This window comes from Lytechinus pictus, chromosome 15 (genome assembly GCF_037042905.1).
Source record: "Lytechinus pictus isolate F3 Inbred chromosome 15, Lp3.0, whole genome shotgun sequence".
Taxonomy (NCBI): Eukaryota; Metazoa; Echinodermata; class Echinoidea; order Temnopleuroida; family Toxopneustidae; genus Lytechinus; species Lytechinus pictus.
The window spans coordinates 29,680,267-29,700,877 of NC_087259.1; the positions used below are offsets into that span (position 1 = coordinate 29,680,267).

The window sequence follows — 20,611 nt, forward strand, 5'->3', positions numbered from 1 at the left end:
AAATTGGATGTAAAATAAATGACATTTTAAAGTTAAGCTTAATTTCACAAAACAGTATGCACATCCTGGTTGGTATGCAAACAGGCAGACTGATGATGTCACCCACTCACTATTTCTTTTGTATTTGATTACATGAAATATGAAAAAATTGTAATTTCTCCTCATTGTCATGTGAAACAAAATTTTATTCCTCCCTGAACATGTGGAATTACCATTATTTTATGGTTAAGTCGAGACGGTTCTTATTGTCAAATCTGTAAAAAATTGAAATATTGTATAAATCAAACAATATAAAAAAAAAAATAGTGAGTGAGGGGCATCATCGACTCTCTCATTTGCATGTGCTGAGTTGTGCATTTAACTGTTTTGTGAAAAATAAGAGAAACTTTAAAATGTCATAACTTTCTTATTTTACATCCGATTACAATGAAATTTGCAGCGTAATGTTTGTTCGATTTTTCTCTATCGATTCAAATCAATTTTCTGGGGTGGACTTGACCTTTAAGGGTACAAGATCTGGTTTGGATGTTAAAATACTTCAGAGCTTTGGCAGTGCATGGCTATTGTAAGGAGGGGGCAGACCAAAAGGTGCTGCAAAACTAATAGCTATATCAAATTTACTCACAGGTTCACAATGAAAAAATGTAAAAATTTCCTGTAGGCACAATTGTATCATTTGTTCGGAGCCTTGATTTGAAATAGATATGAATATATGCAATATAAAGTTTTCTTGTACTTAATCTGCAAATGTTGAAATTTTGAATGCCATGCAAGTCAAATTGGAATGGATTTTTGGTTTCAGTGTTCTGCATCTTGTGAGGGTGGTACAAGGACCCGTGAAGTTCTTTGCTTGAATGTCTTAACCAGTGACGAGGCGGAGTCAACAGAACAATGCAATGGCGGACCGGAATACGATGAAGTGGAAGAATGCAATACTGATGAGTGCCCGGGTATGTGAAGACATAATTGGTATTTTTATTAGTTATTTTCTCAGGCTGCCAGTGAGATTGAAAATGAAAGAAACATTTAACTGATTGATGAGTCCCAAGCACAGGACAGAATAAGAATTGATTTGTAGAAATATTAGTGACATCTCAGGCAAAGTGTAGCATTTATTTATTTTGTTTTGTTTACCCAGGGTAACCCCATCAGTGGACTAAGCACTGTTCTTCTTGGGGGCCCTGCATACAAGTAACAAATACATACATATAACAAGTGCAAACAATGAAAAGGTTTTAAACAAGGAAGAAAATATGTTTAAAGAGACAAGCAACCTGCAGGACATACACGCATACATACTGAAATACATGTGTGTATGTAGAACAAAAGTCAACATATTGTGCATAAGCAAATCCAATTTGAAGGAGCTTTGTAATCACTTTAACAGACAAACACTGATTTATAGATGGTGTTGCAGAGCTTCCAAGTAGTAAGGATTTTCCATATTTAGTACTGAAAAATGATGGTTTCGTGCAAAATTCTGATTTCTAAAGTGTCAGTTTTATGTGTCGTCCTATGGTATTTCTTTGGAAACTCTGATTTCCTCAACAAAATACTGATTTTAAAATACTGGAAAGTTCTTGTTCAGGTTGGTAGCTCTGGACTACTGTCGTAGTCTCCATTTAAATCCAATTACTATTTGAATATTCAATCGTCTAATATTCATCACTTTTTAATTTAGTATTTTTAAATTCTATTTTATCATATTTGATGAATTCTTATTTACACTTGCTCTTTAAACATTATTATCTATGTACATCACAAATCCTTACATGTACCTGTTTAAATTGTAATTGTTGCTTTTACCCACGTATGACTTGTGAACATTTTATTGTAAACATGCTACATGTAATTTCAGCCTTTTGGCTGTGTAAAATGTATTGTTTTTATGCAAAATAAGCCATGATTGAATTGAATTGAATTAAATACACAGTGGTCGATATTTCTCTCAGGATTGATAGGGACAAGTGCTTTTCAATATGATTGCAACTTACGTGCATGTATTAAAACAAAACAGGAATTAGATATGCATTGGAATTTTAAAACTTAAACACTGTTTGAAGAGTGGACTCATGAATAAAATAGCGTTGATAACCACGGCAACAGGCGTCCATTTGGCGCACTGTGACAAAATTGCACATCAGCATTGGCCATTTTTTATACACGCGCCCGATGCGTGCTAAATTAAGCGTAATTCATACAGGAAATCTGCATAAACCATGGACTCAACCGTAGGGTTTTCAAAACCACCTTTGTGAATTCGAGCCATCTTGTTTGTTTGTTTTACAGACTGTCTACAGCAAGTAATGACTCCAGGTGTAATTACAAGCCCTGGATTCTCTACAGATAATGAAGGTTATGAGAACAACCTGGATTGTATGTTCAACATCACCAACCCCTATAGTGATGAATGCATCACCATCTCATTCATCAACTTTGATCTTGGTGATCCAAGCGATAACTGCTCAGATTATATCCAGGTGAGGAGTTATTTATTCACAGTTTGGGAGTGGTTTATCATGATGTAAATTTCACTGTCAGTGTATGAGTCTGACCACTTGTTAAATGTTTACTGGCAAGATTATTTCTATTATTTTCTTTTCCTCTTCCTTTTCTTTCTCTTTCTCCTTGCCTTCTTTCTTCTCCCTTTTCTCATTGCCAATGAAGAATTGATTGGCTACCAACTCTCTTTCATGGCTTTCTTCAAACACTACTATGTTCATTTCACAAGAAGCAGAAAGCAGATATTGGGGCATTAACAACATTCCATTGACAATAACTGTTGTGAAGTTTTTGTATGATTCTTTGATTTTCTCAAATAAACAACATAAACATGTTTATTAAAATCTTGTATAGTTTCAACATATTCCTGCTCTTATCACAACAATTTTGCATTTAAACATGCATGACATTTGTTCCATATTCAGCATAAAAAAAAAAAAAATGGATTGTTATGTTTTTTGGCTCAGTTTGTAGAGCACTCGTCTAACAACCAGGAGGTCAGTTCAAGCCCTGACTGTGTCAGACCAAAAGATGGGAGTTGCTGTTACCCTGTTTGGCGTTTAATGATTTAAGGGTTAGAGCAACATTGATCTGACGCTGCTTGATGGCCGCCGAGCCCATGATCAATTGGGAAAAATTTATTTTTGGATGATTTCTATTTCTGATTTTTGTTTCGAGCAATAAAATATGGAATTTAATATCATTTTCCCTCCCATCAGATTAGCGACAGGGCAGGTGATGTTGATGCCGTATATTGTGGTCTAGAGGAGAATGTCACTGCTCCTGTGTTTTATTCTCGCTCTGCCTATGTTGAGGTTGTCTTCATAACCAACGAGGAAGACAGGAACGCTGGATTTGAAGCTCTCGTCGGTTTCACGTCTTGTCCAGAATTTGGATTCTTCGCCGGAAACTTCAGCGAGGTGAGACGTCTCGAAAGGCTCTTTTTCCTCCTTGCTGAGAATGTGCATTTATGCCTATTGTGTATTTATTGTATTTATGCATGTGTGTTTGTATTATGTTATATCGATTTATGCCTTAAATTTGTCTTTAAAGCGCCTAGAGATTGATTTATAATATTAGTGCCATATAAACTTAACATATTATTTGCTCATTTTGTACATCAATGCAATAGTGATACAATATTGACAACTATTGAGAGGTATATGAAATATATTGCATTTTCTTGTAAATTCTGTGGCCCAGTGGATTAGTCTCTGGACTTTGAAACAGAGGGTTGTGGGTTCAAATCCCAGACTTGGCGTAGTTTCCTTCAGCAAGTAATTCATCCACATTGTGCTGCAGTCAACCCAGGTGAGGTGAATGGGTACCTGGCAGGAATTTATTCCTTGAAATGTGTGTGCGCTGTAATCTGAGTAATTACGGCTGCCAAGCTACAGCTGGGGTAATAATATCCAAGTCCTTTGGAAGCACATAGAGACATTATTCATAATTTGATATGCGCTATACAATAACTGTATATTATTATTATTATTATTAAATGAATGCAATATATCCAATAGACCACAAATTAATAGAAATATCTATTTATAATCTGCATCCAGAACTTATGATTCATGCAGATAAACAAGAGATTAAATCCTCATGCTTTTGTTTTTCTTATCAAGAAATCTAGTTCAATCATAGATCCTTGTGTATTGTATATTTCCAGTGTTCTGTCACCTGTGGAGAAGGTTTTGAATACCGTACGGTAGAATGTCGCCGTTTCTCTGACGGTATAGTCGTAGTCGATGAGATCTGTCGAGATCAGAAGCCGGCTGATTCTAGACCATGCAGCCGACCTGAATGCCCATGTGAGTTTATTAAATATATCATCTCTATTATCAGAGCAGATTGAAGTGTGATTTGTTGTTTCAAAATGATTTGACCTGTCGCTCTGATTTTAAAAGGGTTTGGTTTCTATTGTAGAAGAAGTCATTCGGACGTCTGAAATGCCCAAGTGAGTAATTGAAATATTTCAACCTTTAACATCATCACAGAAAATAATGTAATTTTGTGTTTTCATAAATGCTCTGGATTTTGGCTATGATTGTAAAGGGGTTTACGGTCTCTCCAACATGTACATATGTATTTTGATGTTAAGATGGGTAAGTGGTTTTTATTCAGGGACAGTTAATTAACAGAAGTTAATTTATTGATAAATGCATTCAAAACATGCCTTTGTTATTTACTGAGAGTGTGCTAGAGAGAGAGGGAATTATTGAATTGAAAAGTTCTTTCTTGATATTGCACATTGCTCCCAATAATCTGAATTGTGTACCATTTACAGGTTTACAAATGAAATTCTTGATGTACAAAACTAGTCAAAAATCTAACTTTCAACCAATACACATGTATGTAAAAGAAAAGTATGACAAGTTGACATAAGACATGTAAAAGAGAGGGAGAGAGAGTTGGAGAATGTACAAAGAGACTGGTAACTATTAATATCTTATTGTGTTGTAACAGCTTGTGACAGGGTACTTACTGAGGAGGGAATCTTCACCAGTCCCAATAGCCCAGACAACTATGATGATAACCAGGAATGTGAATACACTCTAATAGCCCCTCAGGATGAATGTGTCCGAGTCTCATTCATTGGAACATTTGATCTTGGAGAAAACACAGAAGACTGTGAAAATGGCGACTACGTTACGGTGAGTATTTATCAGTGTCCATTCGAAAATAATCTCAGTAACATATCAGGAGACCATCTGAATGACATAAATGGGTGGAGCTTATATCATCTGGGCAGAGCTTAGATCATGTGAAAACATAGTGTGCTCTTATTTGCATTGTGACAGTCGGCTTGCCAAAAATGGCTGTCCTCCAATACAATATAGTTCTCATGTGTAGTAATTTTTCCAAGCAATAATGATTCACAGTCCCACATGCACTAATCTGTGTTGGTGATCATTCAGGGTTATCATTTTTCAACTTGGATGCCAGTACTCTACATAGTTAGGTGTATTTTTAATGAACCAGATGTTGATCTATGATGACATGATGATCATTGACCTTGATTTTAAAGACTTTACCATGAAATTATTGTTTGCTACATATACAAGTACATTTAAATGAAATTTTGATTTGATTTCTTTCGATTATGTTTTACTCTGTCATCATTCTTATTTTCCTAGCTTTCTGATGAGAATTGGGAGTATATCGAGGCTACATACTGCCGGGAAGGATTGCCACCCATATGGCGCTCAAGGACTAACGAGTCCTCTCTCACTTTCTATTCCAATGAACGTGATAACTTCAAGGGTTTCACTGCTTTCCTGGCGTTTGTTACATGCCCACAGTATGGATTTACTGTTGGAGAATATGGAGAGGTGAGGATTGTAAAGGTCTTATGGCAAGGAGTCATCAAACTACATATTAGGCATATGGGAGACACTATCTCATTGTGTACATGAGGCACATGGGAGACACTATCTCATTGTGTACATGAGGCACATGGGAGACACTATCTCATTGTGTACATGAGGCACATGGGAGACACTATCTCATTGTGTACATGAGGCACATGGGAGACACTATCTCATTGTGTCCATGAGGCATATGGGAGACACTATCTCATTGTGTCCATGAGGCATATGGGAGACACTATCTCATTGTGTACATGAGGCATATGGGAGACACTGTCTCATTTTACAGAAAAATCTTTTTTTTGTGTGTGTGTTTCTATCTTCTTGTCCAATTGATTTATATTATCTGACCACAAAAAGAAAAATAGTGGTTCCGTTTTTGTGTATCGAGTGCATAATTGTAGTTTTAAGGTCCTTCTCGAGCCAATGGAAGTTTATCAGGATGTGTATGGTTAAAGATTACAGGGTTTGGTTGTAAGTTTTGTGCTAATATAAAGCAAAGAATAGGGTAAGATAACCACTTTTTTTATTTTTTCTTGCCATTTGGCCCTTTGTGAAGTCACTAGCGCTTGTTCTCCCTATCACAAACTGATTTTTGTAGGAAAAGACTTTACTCATTGCTTCAAATATTTGCCATCATTCATAGGGTCATGGTAAAGTGCCTTGGCCAAGAGGTCCAAGGCGCCTGACTACATACATGAAAATTCAGTATATACAGTACATATTTTGAAACATATGATTATTATTATTTTTTTTACAGTGTGACGTGACCTGTGGATCAGGTATTCAGACTCGTGATGTACAATGTTCTGATCTCACTACTGGAGAGCGTGTAAATATGGGTTTGTGTACTGACCCAATGCCAGCTACTGCCAAGGAGTGTAACGATGAACCATGTCCGAGTAAGTCAAGGCCATTCAATAGTAGTTTTCATGCACTGACCCAATGCCCCCTACTGCCAAGGAGTGTAACAATGAACCATGTCCTAATAAGTCAAGGCCATTCAATAGTAGTTTTTATGCACTGACCCAATGCCCCCTACTGCCAGGGAGTGTAACGACGAACCATGTCCTCCTAAGTCAAGTAATTTGAATTGTAGTTTTTATGTACCGACCCTCATCCCCCTTGTAGTTGTGTCTTAACATTAGAGAACAGGTAAAATAACTTGTGATAATTGCATTATTATTTTCAACAAGAACTAAGCATGTTGTATCATTATTGTAAATGGGAAAAGTCAATGGCCATTTGTTTATACAGATTTAGGAAATAAGTTAGAGTCATTATTTCCCAGTTGAAATATTATTATTTAACTAAGTACAATTGTTTCATATAGACTATATTTATCCATGCCAATTGCATAAACCACTATCTGGTTTAGCTTAGGCCATGGTCTATAAACTCTGCTAAAATTATGGAAAGTTGATAATGTCAAAATTTTGTTGACATTTAAGTTTCTTATGTTGAAAGTGTTCTTTTGTCATACTATTGTGGAGAAGAAAAGTCATTCAATTATTATTCCCAGACATTTATGATTGATCTTAGTGACAGAAAAACTGAAAATCAAACCTGTACTGTCTCCAGAGATTTGCTTCGCGATTGTCTATAGTTGAACCACAACCTTAGACCTGGGGCCTGTAGCACAAAACTTAACAATCATCGTACAACATTTTTTAGAAATGATTGATTGCATTGACTACAATGTACAATTAATCGGGAAAGACATGTACGATTGATTGCTAAACTTTGTGTTACGGGACTTATAGTTCAGACTCGGAGCTTAGATTAAACCAAGTTCAGAATAAGTTTCTATTCATGCCATACAGCTATGTGGGCGCGTCATGGTCTAGTGGTTCGAACTCTCGCCTTTCAAACAGAGGGTAGTAGGTTCCAATCCTAGCCATGGTGTGTTTTCCTTCTGCAAGAAATTAATCCACACTGTGCTGCACTCAACCCAGGTGAGGTGAATGGGTACCCGGCAGGATTAATTCCTTGAATGCACGAGCGCTGAAAGGCAGCTTGATCTAAAGCGGGGGTAATAGTAATAATAACAATGTGCCTCGGAATAGATTGTTTCTAGGTAGATGGCGCTATACATATGCCTATTATTATCATTACAGCTTGTAGTGAGACGTTCACAACTAATGGTGTTACTATCACACGGGAAGATTTCATGGAGGATGAATACTGCGTCTACAACATCACATCTTTAGAAGGGCTCTGTGTGAGGTTGTATCTTATCACATGGAATCTATCACCACCACCTAATAGAGAATTCCGATGTGTAGGGGATTCTCTGACGGTATGTATCCAGTAGATCAGTCCAACACCCCCTCCCTTCTCCTCTTCCCCCTCCCCTTCTCCCCCTCCCCTTCTCCCTTCCTCTTTTCCCCCTCCCCTTCATTTGATATGGACTTTCTAACTAATAAAATCTTATCGATCAGAGTTCATGATAGTGGTAAGACTACTGAAATCGAAATTCAGTCCAGTTTTGAGCTTCCCCGAATGAATAAAAACAAATTCAAATCGTAATGACGTCATCATAGGCTGCGACTTGAAGCCAATTTGGTCTTTACTTTGACCACAGGGCTTGCCGTAAAGTAAAAATATGATTTTTGTATTCCTAACATTATGCCAAACTTTAAATAAAAGAATTTTACTTCTTGGAACTTTCATATTTAATGCAAACATGATTTCTTGAAAAATCGCGTCTCAATGAATCGCATAGTTTGAGCTGGGCATAACCTGACTGGATCTGCCGCTGCAGTCTTTGAACATTCACATCGGAATGTTTCACATTCTTTTCAAATGATTATTGTAGGCTGCTCATAGCTTTCTTTCTTTCACCTCAAGTTTGTGTGATGAACTTGCAGTTTCATCTGATCTCTTAACTGATTCTCTGAATTTGTAGTTTACTGATGCGGCTTACCCGTACCGATCCGGTACCGTGTGTGGTGAAAGCGAGCAGCTACAAGAGACTGTCACCTATGGTTCAACCGGTTTGATCTACTTTGAAGCAGATGATGTAGACAATGGAGGAAATTTCCAAATATTTGCCCAATTTGAAGAATGCTCCGAATATGGCTATGCAGTTACCAACTATTCTGAGGTGAGCACCATTTATTTTTCCCTGTATATGGCAATGAAAATAGCCAAAATGCATTTAAGAAGTTGTCATAATCTGTGTTGTAAAATATCTGTAAGCCAAATTTTGACATGTAGATTTCAAAAGTTTGTTGACGAATTTGATCAATGTTGATTATTTTCATGATTTTCATTTACACTACATTATATTGTCAATCATGTATTATGTTTTCTACGTAGTCAACAAATATTTGAAAGCTGTTGGAATATTACAATTGTTTTCCTTTTCTTCAGAATACACTTAAACTATTGCTCATTTATTTTGGGAATGCCCCTTTAATCGTCAATTTTAGTAGATTTTGAAAAATACACTCGTGAAAATGCAATTACATGTAAGTTATCTTTAATGATTTTGCATTTGGAATTCTAGGCGGAAATAATTATTTTAATTTTGATATTTTATATGCTAAATATTATAAATTTTCTACTCAATGTTTAAAAGGATATTTATTGTTTTCCTCATTTCAAAAGAAATCAAAGTATCAACACAAGTTAAACGTGTTATGAATATGCAACAAATTAAGTTTATTGTAGATATTGATAGATCCAGGCACATCAAACTTATTTATTAAGTTTTGGTTTACATGTATAATTTATTTGTTATGCATGGCATGCATTTTGTATTTGATTATATGATTTGTGGAGAAAATTTGAATAAAGTCTTTCTTTGAAAAAAACCCCCATATGATTGTAGTATTATTCCATATTAAGTTTTTGTGTTTCATTATCTTTGAAATGATTTTGTCTAATCATCCCGGGGGGGCCACTTCCATTTACGAGTGGATACCATGCGCGACCACGGGGTCTTGAAAAGCACCCTTAACACGTATTTTCCATATTCTGAAAATGCACCCCTTAACAAGTATTGGCGTGTGAAACCCTACCCTTAACAAGTATTGGAAACAAATACTATTGGCAAGTATTCCCAGAACTGAGCCCCTAAACAAGTACAGCGATGTATTTTCCATATTCTGAAAATGCACCCCTTAACAAGTATTGTAAACAAAACGATTCTCTTAGCTAGTATTCCCTGAAATGAACCCCTAAACAAGTACAGAGATAATTGTTATGTCACTAGTCCGTCGGTCGTCGGTTTTACCTTTAGACACCATTATTTTGGTTTAGTACGGCCCCGCCTTCCACACCTCGCGCAAATCGGACTCTAAACACGTAGTGTTGGGGCAAAAAGGACATCCTTTATAAAACATTTTGATTTTGTTTTATCATCCCCACATATTTGACCCTAAACACGTATATTTTTCCGGGCGAAATAGATACCCTTTTTTCAATATTTTTGTGTTTTTGACACCCTTATCACGTTACGTACGTAACGTGCCCTATCTTGAAAAAGACATCCTTTTTACGTGTTTTTTTTGTCGCGCATGGTATCCACTCGTCAATGTAAGTGGCCCCCCCGGGCTAATCATCTGATACTACAATATAGTCTTGAATAAAATGCCATCATTTTTATGATCAATTTTTGACCAGTGTTCTGAAACATGCGGATTGGGGTACAGATCGCGTGATGTGTTCTGTACGCTTCTAGAGACTGGGGAAATGGTTGGCGAAGGGAACTGCACAGAAGACGCTCCACCTGCTCTTCAAGCATGCATCTTAGAACCATGTTTTGGTAAGAAATCAGAAGAAATTGATTCATAGGCCCGTATTCTCAACTCTGGTTTAAGTTAAACCCTGGTTTAAGTTAAACCCTGGTTTAAAGTTAAACCCTGGTTTAAAGTTAAACCCTGGTTTAAGTTAAACCCTGGTTTAAAGTTGTGGTTTAACGACGGAGAGCCAATTGGGGCACAAATCACTAACAGTACACATTCAATTAATTAACTCATATGACACCCAAATTGTTCATAATTTTCTGGGAATGATAACTGAATTATTTTTCCTTATTATAAAAGCAAAAGGAATCAAAATAGTAAACATAAGAAACATACAATATAAACAGAATTTTTGAATTGCTGGCTTCCCATTATTTTAGCATACAGTTAGACCGTGGTCTAAGTTAAACCAGACTTCAGAATACGGGCCATAGAGTTTGATTATGGAAAGCAAGGGTTGTTGTATTTTTGTCATCAAGAACACTTTATCTGTGTATTTTACTTTCAAAAGTTGATGTTTGTTTGTACATTTGTCATTGATTTGGCCAATCAGATAGTGTGTCCACTTAGTAAAATGTGAATTATGGTAATGCAAGCTGTCCATAGTCAATATTTAACTGATTTTAGAACATTTTCATAAAATGGGGCCATTTCAAATTATAACAACAAACAGTATCCTATTTTTTTATTTTTGTGATTTTATTTTGTCCCATGAAAGCACTGAAGTTATGCTCCTTTTGATGTCATAATCTGTGGAATAAACTACTTGACTACGAAGATGAAAGAATGATTTCAATCCGTTTCTTTTGCCAGATTGCAACTTACGTTCAAATGAGTCCGCAACCATTGTATCTCCTGGTTACCCTGAAAACTACTCATCAGACCTAGTTTGCAACTATTTCTTTGATAACCCTGATGAAGGTCAATGCTGGGAGATCGTTCCTAATGACTTCAACCTGTATGATGGGTCTAATAGCACTTGTAGCGATGGATTCTATGTAAGTGATTTTGTTTGAAATATTGACTTTTAATTCAATTTTCAAACCTTTGAAGTTTTTCAATTCAAAGCTGCATCCTTGATTATGCTTTAATTCTTTGTAATGATATACCTTTAAAGCCTGTCTATAGATTTGGTAAATTGGACTCAGATATCATCTAGCACTCCAATATTACAAAAGTGTAGTAGTAATTGAATGTGTTTTCAATGGTAAGTTTGGCATCTAGGGGCCCTCTCTTAGTACTGTTTTTATCTTAATTTAGAATAGCTCTTTTACAGATTTAACCATCATATATTAGAAAGCTACATACAAAGTTCATATCCTGAAATTTTCAGCAAATTCCATGCCTGAGAAGGGATTTTATATAAGCAACAAAAATACACAGATATTTGTTTTGATCAGTCATTGATTGAAATAAATATTGATGGAAAACTGGTAAATTTAATCAATTGATTTTTAAGATTACATTTCTATCCTTCACAGTTTTAGGGCACATGCATGCATATTGTGTAGTAATGAATTGGAATTACAGTGACATGCATTTTGGGGGGATTTTTAAATATTAAAGATATGCTTCAATTTGAGCTAATTCGAAATCAAGAATTTATCTCCTAACACTGTGTCAAAATCTGCTACCATTCCATTTCTACAATAAATCAGTGCAATATCATTGAATATCAATATCATATAACAAATTTACTCTGCTAAATCTTCATTGATATGCATTCAGTGTAAAATCTTCAATATGCCTTTGTTCGATATTTTATCTTTTTGCTATCAGTGACTTCTATTCAATGGTGTTTTTTTGTCACATATCATTATTTTGTCATTCAATGTTAAACCTTCCATTCAACGTCTCCTATTCAGTATCTCTCACATGTCAATGTTATTCCATTTCTCCTCGATTTTTTATTCCATTCAATGTGCTCCACCTGCCTGTGGTATTTCATTCAATGTTTAACCTTCGCCTGTGGTATTTCATTCAATGTTTAACCTTCTATTCAATATCTTGTAGGTTACAGACGTGGGCTTCCCTGAACGTGAATCTTACCCAGCATGTGGTAGCGATCTTCCTCGTATAGTGACCTTCTCCTCAAAATTACAGATAACCTTCTACACTAATGATGAAGGTGAAAGCAGAGGATTCAATGTCAGTATAAACAGTGTTCCATGCCCTCAATATGGATACCTGGCAGGACCGTATGAAGAGGTCAGTAGTATTTTTGTCTCATTCTTTTAAGGGCCATCATTCTGAAAGGGTTCCATCTTTGTTTTAATTCTTTATGAGTTACAAATGCAAAATTGCACAATTGTAATGATTATTTCCCCTTTATTCTGTGCTCTATACAAATTAGAAAAGAGAGCTATTTTTCTTACAATGTAATATCTGGGAAATGATTGCAGATATCAAAGTTCTGGTGAACAAAGCAGAATTAGATTTTTTTTTAAATTCATGTATTTATTTCAAAATTATCATTAAAGTAAAAAAATCAAAGTAAATGGCTTTTGCTTTGTGTGCTAGTGTGTGGGTGCAAATTTTCATTTTTTCAAGATTTTCAAGGTATCAATTAAGGTATGCTGTGAGCACTGAGTTAATATATTTAGAGCATCCACATGGGCAAGTCAACTTTAAAAGGCCTGTAAGAAATGACTACCCAATGTATAATGAACTTTGCCTGAATTAGATTTCTCAGGATAGAACAAAAATGATTGACTTACCCATTTTTTTTTTCATTCTGGAAACATATAGAGTAGTCAAAGAAACATTGACCTAGAAATAGATATGAATGTGACATGGAAGAAAATCAGTACTTTTTCACCCTTTTGACTTTTTGATTTACAAATGTCCACCTTTGATGAAATTGATTGTATATTAAAAGTACTATTAAGAAATACATGAATAATACATACAAGACAATTTTCTTGATATTTTTTAGTGTTCAGTCACCTGCGGTGAAGGATTGTCATTCAGAAATGTAACATGCCAGGATTTAGATACGAGAGAGGCCGTCAACGAATCTCTATGTGAAGATATAAAGCCTGATGATGCCAGGCCTTGCTATCGTGGACCTTGCCCAAGTAAGTTTGATTGAATACATGGCCTAATTCATGGAGCTTTTATTAGGATTATCAGCAATTCCATAAAATAATGTACATCTGTCACAAGCCAAGATAATTAAAGAGCAACTCGGGAATTCAGTCCAGGGAAGTCCTAAAAATTTCATGAAAGGATTTCTTTGTTTATCTATTTTTTTTGTCAGACTTGTCAGATGTTTTATTCGACAAGTCCCATTTTATCCAACAGTTACCGTAGCAACGTTGTTCACAGCCAATCAAAATCAAGGAAAGTTGTCGGATCTGACAACTTGTCAGACAAACATGTTGATGAAACACTCTCTAGAAGTACATATTACATGAAATTATTAATTATTATTATTATTTTCTTTATATTATCCTGACTGTAAAAGCTACAAAAGAAAGTTTGAAAAAAATTCTGCATCTTATTTATTATGGGTTTGATGGAACAAAGCATGTGTTGTTACTTTCCTTCATTATGAGAAGATATAATTTGTTTTAAATATGCAATCTAATGAAACAGCTAAAAATCGACGGCCTAAAATTACCTTTCTTTAAAGCTCACTTGCCTATAATGGCCACTCTACTTCTGTTGGTGTAATTATTTATATGGTCATATAGTCTTTTTCTTTGTTTACTCCGCATTCAATTGCTTGTATCTTTGTTAAGTATATAAATATACGGTTTGTGTGAGATTTTGAATCAAAGAACTCAATATGAAATTTAGTATCACAAAGTCAAACAACTCATAAAATATAAGAATACCTCCAAGTGCAGAATAGGCTTGAGCCTCAGAATGAGTGTATCACCATATTTTTATTTATTGAAATATGATATTTTTATATACATACATATATATATATTTTTTTCAGCTTGTGATGCATTCATATATGAGGATGCTCAGTACATCAATAGTCCCAACTTTCCAGATACATATGAGGGTGATCTAAATTGTACTACCATCATCACAGCACCGCAGGGAATGTGTATTAATCTTTTCATCATCTCTTTGGAGCTTCCTGAACCTGACATGTATGCGGGTTGCTTTGGATCAGATTATCTTCTGGTAGGTACTATCAATAGCATTCAGTGGTACATAACTACTCCTTCAAGCTAGACTGGGGTGTAATATATATACTATCAGTAGCATTCAATGGTACATAACTACTCCTTCAAGCTAGACTGGGGTGTAATATATATACTATCAATAGCATTCAGTGGTACATAACTACTCCTTCAAGCTAGACTGGGGTGTAATATATATACTATCAATAGCATTCAATGGTACATAACTACTCCTTCAAGCTAGACTGGGGTGTAATATATATACTATCAATAGCATTCAGTGGTACATAACTACTCCTTCAAGCTAGACTGGGGTGTAATATATATACTATCAATAGCATTCAATGGTACATAACTACTCCTTCAGGCTAGACTGGGGTGTAATATATATACTATCAATAGCATTCAATGGTACATAACTACTCCTTCAAGCTAGACTGGGGTGTAATATATATACTATCAATAGCATTCAGTGGTACATAACTACTCCTTCAAGCTAGACTGGGGTGTAATATATATACTATCAATAGCATTCAATGGTACATAACTACTCCTTCAGGCTAGACTGGGGTGTAATATATATACTATCAATAGCATTCAATGGTACATAACTACTCCTTCAAGCTAGACTGGGGTGTAATATATATACTATCAATAGCATTCAATGGTACATAACTACTCCTTCAGGCTAGACTGGGGTGTAATATATATACTATCAATAGCATTCAATGGTACATAACTACTCCTTCAAGCTAGACTGGGGTGTAATATATATACTATCAATAGCATTCAGTGGTACATAACTACTCCTTCAAGCTAGACTGGGGTGTAATATATATACTATCAATAGCATTCAATGGTACATAACTACTCCTTCAGGCTAGACTGGGGTGTAATATATATACTATCAATAGCATTCAATGGTACATAACTACTCCTTCAAGCTAGACTGGGGTGTAATATATATACTATCAACTACCTGAAAAAAAATGTTACCGATTCTCCATGCTAGGGTGGACTACTCTGAATTACTTTAAAGAAAATATGACATAAATACCATATTAGAGTTGTGTATAATGCTGCAATAAACTGCTTAAGAAAATAGGAAGATAATTCTCTAAGCAAGATTGTGATGTATTAGTACTATCAGCCTCTTTATTAAAGAACAACTTTGGATGCGACTTTTCAAGCTAGACTGGATATAATGCTACCATCGACTGCTTTAAAAAGTATGAAGGTTATTTACCAAACTGAAGCTAGTATATTGGTCTACTAGGTCTGATATTCTTTATCTCCTTTTCTTTCTTAGTTTATTGATGCCATCTCATCCGAAGCTCCATACTTTGACTTGGACCAGGTGTACTGTGGAAGTGAAGAAGCCGTTCTCTGGTACTCGGCTCAAAACATTGCTATTCTTACCTTCTTTTCTACCGAGGGTGGATTCCCGGGATACCAGATCTATTCTTCCTTTGTTAACTGTCAGCAGTACTTCTATGCTGTCATGCCATTTGGAGAGGTAACACACATCTTCATGATTGTAAAACATTGGGTGATTTCAAGTATGGTGTTCGGTGTTGGTGTTAGGGTTGAGAGCATAAAAAGGCCGCTGAACCCAGCTCCAACACTGAGCTGGGTTCAGAGGAACAATACCGATTGCGTTATCGATAGCACATGACGTCACGCCTCTGCGCTGCTAAATCTCGACTTCACGCGAGAAGTTTCGACAACAAAAATTAAATGGGAGAGAAATGCATTAAGTTCTCATCGTACAGAATACCAATTATTTAATTAATGCAAGCATTCCAAAAAGTGAACATTATATTTCATCAAAATATATAAAGCTCAAATGATTTGTACTCATCTTAACTGTAAAAGCTAATTTTACGGGGATGTTTCGTGTTCGCCGCCTGTTCACAAGCTTGAGATTGCCAACACCAACACCGAACTTGAAATCGTGATTTTACCAATCCCTGGGGGTTGGTGAATGGGGAAATTGCATGTAGATCGTCAACACCAGCCGCAGTGCTGGGTTCAGCAGACTACATTCAACACCATCCTTCAACACGAACTGACGGAAATACGTCATATTTTCCAAGGTCAAGACCGATTTCAAGTACGGTGTTGAGGCTGGTGTTGGTGTTGTCACAACACCAACACCAGATTTCAACACTGTACTTGAAATCACCTACTGTTTCAACATTAGTTTACAGATTCCACTTTGTCACCCCTTTTCTCCTGATTGCAACAATTTTGTTCTTTAATTGAATTTTACAAAATATACAGGAAAAGACTATTTAAAATCATTGATTTGTGTAGAATTATTTTGAAAGAGATAAAATAAATCAGAGAAAGGTATAGCTGAAGGCAAATTACAATGAATGAAAATGGTAATATATTAAGGTATTTATGTGTCCCACATATCCATCTTGTAAGGTGCTCAAGGCGCTCCTGTTTTACCCCAGCTAAGATAGGCTATTGATTCCGGGGCTCATATCTTTGCTTCCTACTAGTTCCTATTCACCTCACCTGGGTCAAGTGCAGCACAGTGTGGATAAATTAATTGCAGAGGAAAGTGAAATAAATCAAGCAACAAAGGAGAAAGCTAGAACAAACTTAATTACCTTTAATGTTTAAAATCAACATCAAATAAAATTTGGATGTGCACTGCTGAATATGAAACATCACACAGTATGAATTTCCCAAACAGTGGATTTCTAATGCAACTGAAACTCTTCATAAAGGGCTTTACGAGTAGAATATCACCAGTGTATTCAAAGGTGTTGATACTTCTTGGATCTGCGCTGCATATTCAGCTTTTGTTTCGTTTTGATTTGCAGTGCTCCGTGACGTGCGGCCTTGGGGAATTGAGGCGTGAAATCTTTTGCGTGGATCGGAACGCCAATTACAGCATTGTAAACGATTCATTTTGTGCATCGGATACACGACCTGTAGAAACTGTTCCATGCTATCCTGATGATTGTCCAATAGGTAAATATCTGACCATTTTTCATTTCATCTTTATATTCACAAGCCGACTAAAAGGGATCTTTAAAACAACATCAATACAGTATGAACATTTCAAATATAACTTATATTGTACGGTAGCTCATCACAGAATATACATGTTCCATTAATGTATAGAGATAATGTAAACTTAACATTACAGTGTAAAAAAAAAAAAAAAAAAATGTGTTCTAAAATACAGGGCTCGTAAGGCACACCTAAAGGCCTGCAGTCACGATGGCCTGGATAGAGGATAATTTTTGCTGATGACCGGATACATGTTTCACAAAGCTGTTAGGTACAACTTTACGCATGACTTTACCAATGAGTGGAGCATGTACTTTGGTTTTAAATCTGCTAGATAGGAATACAACATTTAACACAAGAAAGGTTCACCAGTTATGTATAAATTCATTTGTAAAGGTCCTGTCACAATGTTCCGTGCAAGCCTTGCGGGTAACTATTTTTGCTATCCGCGGGTCGCCCGCATTGACGGTATCTTGCATGCATGTTGCCCGCAGAAGCGCACGCAAGCCTGATTTGCATGCGGAAAAGTTTTGAACATGCTCAGAGCATTTTTGCGAGTTGCGTGCAATCACCCCCACCTCACCCGCAAGATTTACATGTAATGATGTGACAGGGCCTTACATGTAATGATGTGACAGGGCCTTACATGTAATGATGTGACAGGGCCTTACATGTAATGATGTGACAGGGCCTTACATGTAATGATGTGACAGGGCCTTACATGTAATGATGTGACAGGGCCTTACATGTAATGATGTGAACAGGGCCTTACATGTAATGATGTGACAGGGCCTTACATGTAATGATGTGACAGGGCCTTACATGTAATGATGTGACAGGGCCTTACATGTAATGATGTGACAGGACCTTACAAACAGCTTAATGAAACGTCCATCAGGGTAAAAATTATATATGGTAATATTGACTGGCCTTGAGGGGAACATCAAATATATTGCCCGCAAAAGAATCATATTCGCCCAAGTCTTTAGACGAGGGCAACATGGTTTTTTTTAAGGGCAATATATTTGATGCTCCCCGAAAGAAGAACCATTCAATATTATTATTATCATCCAAATCAGATGAGAGCAAAAATCATGAAAATCGAGATGTTTCATTTAAGAATAGAGGTCTATTGTGTCATGTTTATATCAGGGTCTACGCTCTGCACTTTACCATTATGACGCACTTGTAAGTGCCTAGATCCAGCATTGTCTTTATTATGACGTATATTGTTGGTGCACGGATAATAATGAAGGGTATCTGTTTCCTGATGTGAGACCAGGGGCCTATTGCAGAAAGAGTTGCAATCAATCGTAACTCTAAAAATAATGCGCAACTTGATTTTCAACCAATTAACAGTGCGCATTTGTGTCTTGTGATTGATTTTTTGACTTGCTTTTAAACGCAACTCTTTCTGCAACGGGCCCCTAGGAAAAAAAAGGTATATTTTGTGTCGTCTCTGCATGCAAAGTCAATACGCAAAGAGACCAAGCAAAATACAAATAATATACCTATCCCTTCCCGATATTCAGAAAATCTAGGACAATACGGTTTTGTAAATGACCAGCTCAGTTGTCTGATACGGGTAATAATTGTCTATATACACATCTCAAGTAATCTTAAAATTTGCATTATGAATGTATGAACCATTCTCCCAGGGGTCCTGTATAACATCAGTTCTATTATATTTGGCAATGAACTTTTTCATTATTAAAAACTATCATCATACTTTGTTTTTTTCTTTCAAAAGGTTGTGATTTATTTGTGACTGATAACAATCAAACAGTTGCAACTGATGATTCGGTAGAACAAATTTGTGAGGTCGGCTATCTCAACCCTGAAGATGGTTGTATCAGATTTGATATTGTTCTTGACTTACCGGAGCCTAATGAAGAAGGAGAATGTGAAGATGGTTCATATGTCACGGTTAGTAATATGACGATTGATGCTGCTGTGTGGGAAGGGGGGGGGGGGGCTGGCTGCTGTGTGGGAGGGGGGGGGCTGGAAATTGGTCTCCCTCTATTTAAAAAGCTGGTTTTTTAAAATAAAAACCATTGTTAGGAACTACCAGTGTCAAAAGAAAATTCTGATTGATGAATTGAACTTAGCAGCCATTTCATGTTACGATGTGTTTTATGTTTATGATATTGAATTGTTTTCAATTATATTTTAAGTTGTATATCCCTTATATGAATATTCATGAGTATTCTAAATGCATCATTGGTCAGTCAGTGCTCTTGTGATAACAAGATTGTGCATATTTCATGGATTATTTTATTTGACTTGGGTAATACATCTAGAGGGGGGGGGGGGGATTGAAGCTCTCACTGAGTATTGGACACTGAAAACACTTGTGAAATAATGGCGCAGAGACTAATATTATTCTGCTGATTGTAGTAGCTGAACGAAACTGCTCTAGAATGAGGATGCAAACCAACTACGACAAGATTACCAAAATTTATTTTCAAAATTTGAAGAAGGAATGTGATGCAAAAATTTATCCTTTGTTGGACTTGGAATACTACTATTTTCCTCAGGTTTTTTTTTACCATTTGAAAACAGTCATCGTTAGTCCAACTTCAGATGAATAATTCCCACCATTTTTTCTCAAAGCCTGGTGTATTTATATATTATTTCCACCCATATTCCGTAGTATTAAATAATATTCAATGATGAATGTCATATGTTCTCTCAATATTCAGATATATTCAGTTTTATAGAATTTAGAAGATATATGATCTACAACTTTTTATTACGATTGCAAAGTGCTGCACACACAACCTCTCTCTGTAAACAAAAGTCAATCATTTTGTCCAACAAT

The 20,611-nt window shown here is 36.0% G+C and overlaps 1 protein-coding gene across 2 annotated transcripts in view; it reads left to right on the forward strand.

The window, feature by feature from the left end:
- LOC129278063 (uncharacterized) overlaps nucleotides 1-20,611 on the forward strand; it is an 81,350-nt gene that overhangs the window by 38,032 nt on the left and 22,707 nt on the right. For both annotated transcript variants that reach the window (XM_054914277.2, XM_054914279.2), the window contains exons 32-48: nucleotides 803-950; nucleotides 2,290-2,480; nucleotides 3,222-3,422; nucleotides 4,172-4,313; nucleotides 4,969-5,156; nucleotides 5,640-5,834; nucleotides 6,631-6,772; nucleotides 7,988-8,169; nucleotides 8,779-8,976; nucleotides 10,500-10,641; nucleotides 11,435-11,619; nucleotides 12,635-12,829; nucleotides 13,557-13,698; nucleotides 14,568-14,761; nucleotides 16,070-16,276; nucleotides 17,598-17,748; nucleotides 19,541-19,716. In XM_054914277.2, the coding sequence (XP_054770252.2) occupies nucleotides 803-950; nucleotides 2,290-2,480; nucleotides 3,222-3,422; nucleotides 4,172-4,313; nucleotides 4,969-5,156; nucleotides 5,640-5,834; nucleotides 6,631-6,772; nucleotides 7,988-8,169; nucleotides 8,779-8,976; nucleotides 10,500-10,641; nucleotides 11,435-11,619; nucleotides 12,635-12,829; nucleotides 13,557-13,698; nucleotides 14,568-14,761; nucleotides 16,070-16,276; nucleotides 17,598-17,748; nucleotides 19,541-19,716 (2,979 nt within the window). The remainder of the gene's footprint in view (nucleotides 1-802; nucleotides 951-2,289; nucleotides 2,481-3,221; nucleotides 3,423-4,171; nucleotides 4,314-4,968; nucleotides 5,157-5,639; nucleotides 5,835-6,630; nucleotides 6,773-7,987; nucleotides 8,170-8,778; nucleotides 8,977-10,499; nucleotides 10,642-11,434; nucleotides 11,620-12,634; nucleotides 12,830-13,556; nucleotides 13,699-14,567; nucleotides 14,762-16,069; nucleotides 16,277-17,597; nucleotides 17,749-19,540; nucleotides 19,717-20,611) is intronic.